This window comes from Symsagittifera roscoffensis, chromosome 1 (genome assembly GCF_963678635.1).
Source record: "Symsagittifera roscoffensis chromosome 1, txSymRosc1.1, whole genome shotgun sequence".
Classification (NCBI taxonomy): domain Eukaryota; kingdom Metazoa; phylum Xenacoelomorpha; order Acoela; family Convolutidae; genus Symsagittifera; species Symsagittifera roscoffensis.
Window position 1 is genome coordinate 1,708,568 of NC_087062.1, and position 9,572 is coordinate 1,718,139.

The 9,572-nt window shown below is 35.1% G+C and overlaps 2 protein-coding genes across 3 annotated transcripts; both read left to right on the forward strand.

Annotated features, from left to right (window-relative positions):
• Nucleotides 1-255: 255 nt before the first annotated feature.
• LOC134856931 (RING finger and transmembrane domain-containing protein 2-like) lies at nucleotides 256-1,309 on the forward strand. Its single transcript, XM_063873218.1, has one exon. It carries the CDS (start codon nucleotides 344-346, stop codon nucleotides 1,307-1,309), a length of 966 nt encoding a protein of 321 aa, XP_063729288.1. The 5' UTR covers nucleotides 256-343.
• On the forward strand, nucleotides 781-3,358 carry LOC134856930 (cytochrome c-like). Of its 2 annotated transcripts, none has more exons than XM_063873217.1 (3): nucleotides 781-791; nucleotides 1,757-1,980; nucleotides 2,916-3,358. In XM_063873217.1, exons 2-3 carry the CDS (start codon nucleotides 1,812-1,814, stop codon nucleotides 3,062-3,064), a joined length of 318 nt encoding a protein of 105 aa, XP_063729287.1. In that variant the 5' UTR covers nucleotides 781-791; nucleotides 1,757-1,811; the 3' UTR covers nucleotides 3,065-3,358. The 2 variants fall into 2 exon arrangements, with proteins under 2 accessions (XP_063729287.1, XP_063729286.1); XM_063873216.1 differs by lacking the exon at nucleotides 781-791 and adding an exon at nucleotides 1,361-1,469 and having other exon boundaries at nucleotides 1,759-1,980.
• The last annotated feature ends 6,214 nt before the right edge of the window (nucleotides 3,359-9,572 follow it).

Consider the following 9,572-nt stretch of genomic DNA (forward strand, 5'->3'; position numbering starts at 1 on the left):
TCTGTTTTTTACTGTTTTAAATTATAATGTTTTTAACGCTCTGATTAATTTGTATCGTCCGGCCGGCTCTCCTTCAGACCGTAATACGTTCGTTGACCCAATGACTACAATGATGCGGCTTTAGTAGAGACGGTTAGAAAAGTATAGGATCTAGTTTGGACACTAGTCAATCGTTATAGAGTAGAAATAATTTCCTATCGTTATTTTCCGTCGATTGTTACAAATGAAATAGTTCGTTTTGTTTGTTTCAGAAAAATGTCACCCCATGACTAGATCTATCAATGGAGGCAAAACTACACTTTTGAAGCCGGGGCGACGATCTCAAGGTTACAATAAAGTTAGTATGGTTGATGAAGATCATAGTGACGTTGGTGAACAGAAATCGCGGTCTGAGCGAAACACCATGGACGAAACGATTCCCAATTATGAAGAGAGTAACCCCATTAGCTCTCTGCTGAAATCATCTTCGACTCTACTTCCTTTTCTTGTATTACTGGTTTTAAAACTCCTCTATGATGCTAGTATTGAGTTATTTCTATGCATCGCCCTTTTCATCACCTGCTATAAAATCAACGGCTTGTTCCTTGAAATTACAGGGTTTAGAAAGAATATGCAAAATGTTATTCGTGCTGCGCAGCTTGCAGGATTTCTTCTGTTCAATATTTTGTTCATTCTCTTGGTTTATTCCGATGAAAAAATCCTCGGGATTTTTGTTTTTATGAAACCAAACATTGACTTGGATATATACTATGTCGTTTTTTACGTGACTTTGATTGATTTCCTTATTAAATTGGGGACAATGCTTGCGAAATGCGGTATATACTTGATACCATCGCGCATATTTCCCCATGCATTCGAGGACAAGGGTTGGGTCTATTTCTCAGTAGAACTGGCCTCGCAACTATATCGGACTATCGTTCCATTTGGACTGTGGGTTCACATGTTAGTCCAAATGCACGGTACTTCCGAATACATTTACAATATCATCCTCATAATCCTGGCAACTGCCTTCAAACTTCTACAGTTGAAATCAATAGGCGAAAAAGTGATCGAACTGTTTAAGTCTTTTGGAAAGGAAACATATCAAGCCATGCCTGTTCAACCATCAACAACGACCTGTCCAATTTGCCAATGTCATTACACGAACCCTGTTCTAACTGGATCCTGTATGCATACCTTCTGCAACAAATGCCTCGCATCTTGGTGTAATCGCGATAAGAAGTGCCCTATCTGCAAGGAAGAACTTGTTAACATGGAGTCTATAGACTATCGCGATGGGTATACGGGCCAATACTTGCAATTATTCTAGATTGTTCTAGGAGGCATTCGTTGAACATTTTAAAATTGACTATCACTCAATTGTGAACTGTTATACGCTCTTTCAGCCACAAAAGTTCTTTTTAAAATTTTGAGTAGTGCTTCATATTTAATAGCTCTTTAAACGCAAAAGAATATCGTGTACATATTTAGTAAGTATATAATTTGTTCACGTTTTGATTAAATTGCCGTTGATGTTATTTGCTATTTAGTGCTATTAAATTTATCTGATTTAAGACTACTGATCCCTCTAAATTAGGGTTAATTAGATCAATTCATCTGCGACAACCAGAACCATATACTTTCCATTTGATGTGAAACCTTGATGATTTTGCTTAAAAATTAAATTACCGTGACTAAATCTTGGCATTTAGTGTCGTTTTTTTGGAAAGAAAAGATGTGTTTAGTTTGAACATGGCTCGAATTATTGTTATTTTTCAGGTCTTTTGGCCTCAATTGTTTAGCAGCGCCGACACCGTTAGCATTTGAACATCATGGGTGATATAGGCAAAGGCAAAGACATCTTCCAGAAGAAGTGCGCACAGTGCCATGTTATAGAGGCTGGGAAGCCACACAAACAGGGACCTAATTTGCACGGCTTCTTCGGTAGACAAACGGGACAGGCTCCCGGATTCGCCTACTCGGAAGGAAACAAGAAAAAGGGTGCGTGAGTAGTATGCATTTTTGACTGGTTATTGTCCCGACCATTGAAAATAGGAAGCAACTTCGTTTTGGGGTGTTTCAGTTTTTTGTTTTCCACCCAAAATCAGGTTCCATCGGAATGGATGGTGTGTCATGTTAAAGCCCTATCAGTCGTGATTCGAACGACATTAAACTCTTCAAAAAATTGTCCCAGTATCGACAAGAAGAAGTTTAACGTTTTTGATTTTGTTTAACTTTGAGCGAATAAAGCGAGCGAGCAGTCTCACAGTAGTTTATTCAAGCTTAATTTAAACCGTGAAAACTTGCAGTTTTGAAGTATTTTTAAAAAATTTAAAGTTTTTTGAAGTAATTTTTTTAAAAATTTTTCTCGTGATTTTTCTACAAAGACGGTTGTCAAATTTGCCTATTGTACTGTGACTGTCACAAATGCATAAGTTCTAGTTTTTCGTGCTGATCCTTTTGTCACACCACGCAGAAAAAGGGCACCTTAAAAATAATGTTTTAAGACTTATCGGAACACTGCTTCTGGCAGAGTAACCGACTTACCGACTACCCTTGTGTTTTATTTGGATATTTACCGCTGATTTATCGACCGGTGGACTTGGCTTTGCTTGCGTGGCTGAAAATTGAGAATGCGCTTATTCATTGACTGCTAAAATTATTCCAGCAAATCCTGAATGTTCAAATTATGCATTGCAAGGTAAATAGCACCTTAAAGCCTACCTGACCAGTTTTTATTCAAAAATTATGCTTTTATTTTTACTTCATTTCAAAGATGATTGAATGTTTTTTCCCGCAAAATACAGTAATAAGGGCCCTTAGTTCATTTCTCGGTTTTCCTGGTTTCAAGTTTTGGCTTTCCAGTTAGATTGAAGTGTCCGTACGACAGTTGGTGCTAGTTATAAAAATTTATTAGTGATCAATATTGGTTTTAGCCATTACGTGGGGAGAGGATACACTGAACGTCTACTTGCAAGATCCTAAAAAATACATCCCAGGAACGAAAATGGTATTCGCTGGACTGAAGAAGGAAAAGGAGAGGAAAGATCTGATAGCGTTTTTGAAAGATGCCAGTCAGAAATAGACGAAGACTTAAATGGAGGTGGTTTGCCACCGTATACTCACGACTGAAGACCAACTGATGTTCGCAGCACAAATAATCAGTAGAACACTCTCGAACTTACATCTCATATTTGCCGCCTAATTTTTTAAAATATCGGAGTAATTTCACTTCAAGTGAATATTCTAACAATTAACGATCTATTATACCTTAGACTGTGCGTTAGTTTTCACTGAGGTATTTTACTGAACTACCAAGTTTTTTAAAGACATTTTAAGAAAGACTAATTACTAAATTTACGCTTTTTACCCTTGTTAATCAAGGAGCTGTAACATAGGCTGCTATATTCTCAATTAGACCAAGAAAGCTTTTTCAAAGGTTGTATATGCGACAGATAATTCAGCTTAATAAAAGTATAGCTGCAAGATGACAGCCAATGTAGGCCTGCAGGCATCTAAGAGCTAACCTATTTTACACAAGCGATGTGATATAATACATATGATCCGTTTCAAGCTGTCAGCAACGGGTCAATTGGGCATTCTATTACACACACAGGATAACCACTGAGTCGTTAATTGGCGACCTAAATATAGTTGTCGGTAAATCGAAGCTACCTCTTCACTGTTTGTAAGCACTTAGTTTATCGAGCTAAATTGCTTTAACGTGCGTTGTTGTGTCGGGAAGAAACAATTTTTTGAAATGGTGTTTGTCTGGTCGAATCTTTTGCGGGTTTTATTTTGCGGTATTTAGTCGACATATAATATGTGCTTTAAAATATTGAATAGTCTCTTAGGTAGTAAACATGTCGTTGGTACTTAATTTCTTATCGGAAACTAGACTTGTTTTTAAAAAGTAAACTGCTTTTTCTACAGATATTAGAGATCAGAACGAATTTTACTTTTGTCTCTTGTTTGCTTAACTACCACTTATTTTTAAATGTCAACTAAGAGATGAAAGTGAAGCTTAGCATATATGCATGCATAATGGGGAACTAGTTCTGCTATTTTAGGATCAAAATTCCGTATGGCTGAATGTATTTTCTGTAATTTTTGGCCGAATTGTCTTCGTCCAAGTGTTTTCCTCTCAGTGACAGCATATCACTACTTATGCTCAATTTTCAAAAGGCATTGGCATGTCTCTTTTGCATGTCCCCGAAACACGTAAATAAATCTGTTCACAAAAATATCTTTTTTCCAATTTTTCGAGGTTTACTGTGTTCGGATTTTTTTGTGATACTTGCACAGCTAGTAGCCATTCTTGTTACCATATAGCCATGGTATCTAATAATATTTGAAACTGAAGTTTTGACCGATAGTTTACCAAAAGCAGATATAGTTTAGTCTCAAACAGCCTACCAAGGACAAACTGAACTCCTTTTCATCAATTGTTCTTATGAAATTGCCGAAAAATATGACTATCTAAAGCTGCAGCTTGGAATAGATTTTGGATTGAAAGACAATCTGTCACACTTCTGATGGGTTTCTTTTAGTGCTAAGTTTTTTGTTTTCCAAAAAGTTAGTGAACGAGCTCGCATTTGTTATTATATTTTATGTGTAAGCAAAGTGTATTTAAATGCATAAAATTTTCAGTCAGTTGCTGGCTTACAGGATTTATAAATAATTATGAACTAATCCAAAGGAGTGTAAATGTTTACAACTTCTCTCAAACTTCCATTTTTGTAAATAAAAAACTTCACTCTGATGATAGTTCATTTTGAAGACTTAAGTTTTGCGTTATAATTTCACACACTTGAGATAACCAAGGGCTTTGCAACCGAGCACTAGTATTTTTCTCCGTAAATAACTTATTCACAGAATGTCTGAAAATGTATTCATCTTAAACTCAGCACTTTCGTCAACTGACAGATGACTTGTTACTGTATGTTAGTGTTTTAAATGTCCGTTCTCTCCGGAATTAATATTTTGTGTTGGTTTTAAAGTTAGCGACTCCAATTTTAGTAGGTTGTTTTTTTTCTCTGTTTTCTCATGCGGCTTAAAAGGTTTCTTCATAATATGGCTTAGAGGCCCTCTTTTGTGAGTTGTTTGAGAATTAAAAAGGTTATAACTAAATGTTTTTAGGGGGTGACGTGTTAACTTCTTTACTATTTCTAAATTTTTCTAAAATAATTTTGTGCAAGATGTTTCTGCCCAAGGGTTATTGGTTTTGTTACCGCTTTTTAATTTTTGCTTCCATGCTTATTTAGAATTCAATTGTGCTACTGCTTGGCATATTTTCTTGTACGGATTTTTATTCAAGACATGGACAAACTCAACTCATTATCCTCAATAGTTCTCATTAAATCGCTGAAAATTATGTGGCTATCTGAAGCTGCAGCTTGTAATAGATTTTGGATTGAAAGATGATCTATCACATTTCTGAAGGGTTTCTTTTAGTGCTCTTTTTTTGTTTTCCAAAAAAGTTGATAAACGAGCTCGCAATTGTTATTATATTTATAAGCAAAATGTGTTTAAATGCTAAAAAGTTTCAGTCAATTGCTGGCGTACAGGATTTATAAGTATGAGCTAATTCAAACGAGTTGAAAATGTTCACAATTTCTCTTAATCTTTTGTTTTTAGTTAAAAAACTTCACTCTCATGGTAACTTCGCTCACTTTGTTCACAGAATGACTGAATGACTTTAGTCATCTTCAAGTCTGCACTTTAATCAAGTAACAGATGACTATTTGGAGAATGTTTGCATTTTAAATGCCTGTTCTATTCTGAATTAATTTTTTGTTGTTGGTTATAAAGTTACCAACTCCAATTTTAGTAGATCGTCTATTTCATTCGTCTCTTTGTTCGGTTTCAAAGGTTCAACTCAATTTATTGGCTAGAGGCCTCTTTTTGAGTCGTTTGAGGAACAAAAAAGTTTTATCCAAATGTTTTTGGGGTGATGTGTTAAGTTCTTTCCTATTTCTAAGTTTTGCTAATATAAAATTTATTTTGCGCAACGTGTGTCTGCTGAAGGGTAATCGGTTACGTTACCGCTTTGTAATTTTTGTTTTGATGGTTATTTAACATTCAAATGTCTTACTGCTCGGAATATTTTCTCGCACGGATTTTTTATTCAAGACAGGAAAATTTTTTGATCGATCAATTGTTTCAAATCGTTTTCCGGTTTTTATTTTCTTGTCGGTTAGTTTCTCATCTTATGATGCTATGTATTTGTTGAGTCGTAAGTAGTGCAGAGATTCGTTTCGCGCCTGTTAACAAAATTTCTAAAGTTTTAGGTATTTCAGTCCAAGACTGCGGATTTTGTTTTGCATTTTTGTAAACATTTTGACTTTTTTTGTTGATTATTCGTTTTATGCTTTCATCCGCAAGTCGTGATAGTCATTCGCTTTGTATCGCAAGTGGTGCGAACCTTTTCTTTGCCTCGTGTTTTAATTTTTGTTTGCGAAATCAAGTGCATTCCTCCTATCAGCAACTTGATTTTCAACTAAAGAGTCATAGAAACACCCTTTAATCATATTAACCTGCTGACAAAAATTAGCAGTGTTTTTTAATAAAGGAAGTTGTTTTTGGAAAGAGCCAGCAAATAAATGGAATTGTTTTTATTTGCTAGCGTAAACTAGTGTCACTTGGGTGCCGTATATCAAGCCGACGGAACTTCAAGCTGAATCGTAAAATTAGAGACTTCAAGTCAGACTTTTTGTCAAAAGCCATGAAATTCGATTAACATGAAAATTGTTTTGAAGAGTTTCTTCATTTCTTGAGCTTTCTTTACAAGTTATTGGATTTTTCATAATTTTTAGCCTCTACTTGATGTCTAAGAGTTTTAAAAATTAAAACATTGTTGACAGGGTGTCTCATGTGTATAATTTATGCATTTCAAAATCCGGTTGGTCTGATTCCACTGAAGTGTTGCATTGATATGAAGAAATCTTGTTATGAACTAAACTTGCCTAAATTTTTGAGTATGAACATTTTACTGATGAAAATTTAGCGTTTTGAAATGCTTATAAAGCTCAAGTTTCGGCTTGAAATTCTTTCGGCCTGGAGTCCCGTCGGCATGCTGTCCTAGAACCTGCTTGTACATAGGCATTTAGGCCGAAGCCGCCTTGCCGGTCGGAAAAAAGTTAAGTGTCAATTACAATTCAGCCGTAAGTTATCACAAACAAATAACTGCATGAGTCAGGTTAGCTATCAGTTAAAATAACTTATCATCGTGGTTCAAATTTTTCACTGAATACTTGGTTTTTCAGGTAAAAGTCTTAGAAAGCTGTAATGTCTACAGAAGTAAATTCATCGATTTTATTGCTTTAATGAATGACCTTAGGTATATATGCCCTTTTTGAGTTTAATTCAAATGCATCAGCTAAAAGTTAGACGACAAATTGCTCTCTTCAATTATAAAAGTGTGAATGGTGCGAAAAAACGTGAAAGACTTCAAGCTTCAAAATTGTTCGGCTTTAATGGTTTCGCTTTGTTTACCTTTGCTAAACCAAGTGTCTTGTCACCGGTAATTAGACTTTTTTGTAGACATTTTTCTTAGAAATAGACTGACTTGCTCATTTCTTTTAAATTTACCTAGCTTCATGTTTTCTATTAAATTTATCGAAAAATTAATGAAATTTTTTTGAATTCGTGTATTTCGTCCTAATTTCTGTCGGCTAATTTTCCGTGTTTTGTTTCCAGTGCAAACGATATTATCTGGCGCTGTCTTCCATCGGCGTTTTTCCCTATACTAATCTTCTGATGTAAGCAATTTGCACCATAATTGAAATTGTTTGAAGTTTATAATTTCATCGACTCTGATTTTGATAATTGTTCCGACTTTCGTAACGAAAGTGACGGAATATTTGTGCTCGCGTGGGTTTTTACAAAAAATCTAAAATTTTTTCTTTCAAAACAATTCATTTTGATAACATTAAATTTTTCTATGTTATATCTGCTCCATAGACCTTAAAAGGCAGTCGGAACATTCAGGACTTCGCACTGATACGAATTGTCTCGTTTTCTTTAGTTTTTTTATTTCTTTTTTTTTCCAATTATTTGGTTTCTGCCTATGTTAAATTGCCTAATTCAACTTTTTTGCGTAGCTTGCAATATCTTCTAGTAATTGTAGTGTTTCGATACAGAAGGCTGCCATCTTGGGATTTCGCTCAAATTGGACTTCGTCACCTTTTTAGCTCAATTGTAAATGACAACAGTTTTGGTTTTATGGGGGTCGATCTCGATCTAGGTTTGTTGGCTTGATTGCCTCTTTGTAAATGATATTCAATGCCTACTCAACGCTATTTATGAACCTCCTTTGAGAAAAAGCATAAAATTTTTTACTAAGTTTTTGTAAAATGTTTTCAACTAGTTAAACATTTTTTTTCGAATATTTTTTGCCTTTCTAACTTTTATAATGAATGTTTAGGTTGTATCGCAAATCGTGCGAAGTTCCGCTTCGCGTTTGCATATGTCAGGTTGTTAGCGTCAGATTATTTACGTCTTTTGAAGTGCTCTATTGGATTTTAATGAGTGCTTTGGAAGTTTTTTTGAACAAAATTTACTAGTTGTTGGCTCAGCGGGTGTGTACCCTAGTACTGTCCGCTTGGTGATTGTATGAGAAATTTTGTTTCAAAGCTAATTTGACGCTAAGTATGTTTTTTCGCGACATGTTTTCCTTAGCTTTATTTGAGACTTACGGATGAACATCATGGTAGATCTAGTTTATTTTCGACATTTTCATCGAATCATTTTCTGAATAATTGGCTTTTTTCATTTGTCTGTCAGATTTTCATGCTTCGTTTCGCAAGCGGTGCGCTAATTTTCGCTTTGCTTTGATTGTGAATCACTCCTTGCGCGGAAAAGCCAAAATTTTTAATGGATTCTCGATGTTAAGCTGAAAAGACTTACAAAGCTCGAATCACAGCAAGGACATTCAATTGATTATTTTTGAACCCCAATCTGAAGTTAATCTGTGAAGCCTAATTTTGAATGAAATAAATGGAGTTAAAAGTTCGCTCTCGCCTTTGGGGGTCTGAATAAAAAATCTGCCCAAAAAACCCCGCTGTAAATCCGCTACTGTTCAAATCCGAGTGAATGATTTTTCTACTGTTCTAATAGTAAGTTGGCTGTACCTGAACACATGGATCTAAATAATATTTGCTGTTAAGGACTAGATTTCCGTTGCTTGTATTGCTCAGAATTTGAGAAAGGTACAGTCAAAGTATCCCTCAAAAGCAAAAGGCAAAAAACTTCGGTCGGTGAGTTTTTGAAGCGTTGTAGGATCGGCCAATTTGACTTGAAATAGATTTAATCCGTAATAATTACCTCATATTCAGTTGCTTTTCTAGATTCCCTACGTTGTTATAAAAGTAGCCACTACAATTATCTGAAATTAAAGTTCATGTAATAGATTTTATGTTAGTAAATTACTAAGCATGTTGAAAAAGCCGTGAGATCAGAGGGATAGAATAGAAAAAATTAATTGGTTAAAAATAACTCGCAAAATGGTAGGTTGGTATGTATTAACATCAATTCTGATTGGCTAGTTTTATTTGCAAGTGACAGAAATGGGCCAGCAACTATTCAGCCCCCAT

Coding starts and splice junctions, on each gene's coding strand:
- LOC134856930 (XM_063873217.1), top strand. CDS start 1,812: ATGGGTGATATAGGCAAAGGCAAAGACATCTTCCAGAAGAAGTGCGCA. Junction 1,981..2,915: donor GGAAGGAAACAAGAAAAAGG/GTGCGTGAGTAG, acceptor TATTGGTTTTAG/CCATTACGTGGGGAGAGGAT.
- LOC134856931 (XM_063873218.1), top strand. CDS start 344: ATGGTTGATGAAGATCATAGTGACGTTGGTGAACAGAAATCGCGGTCT.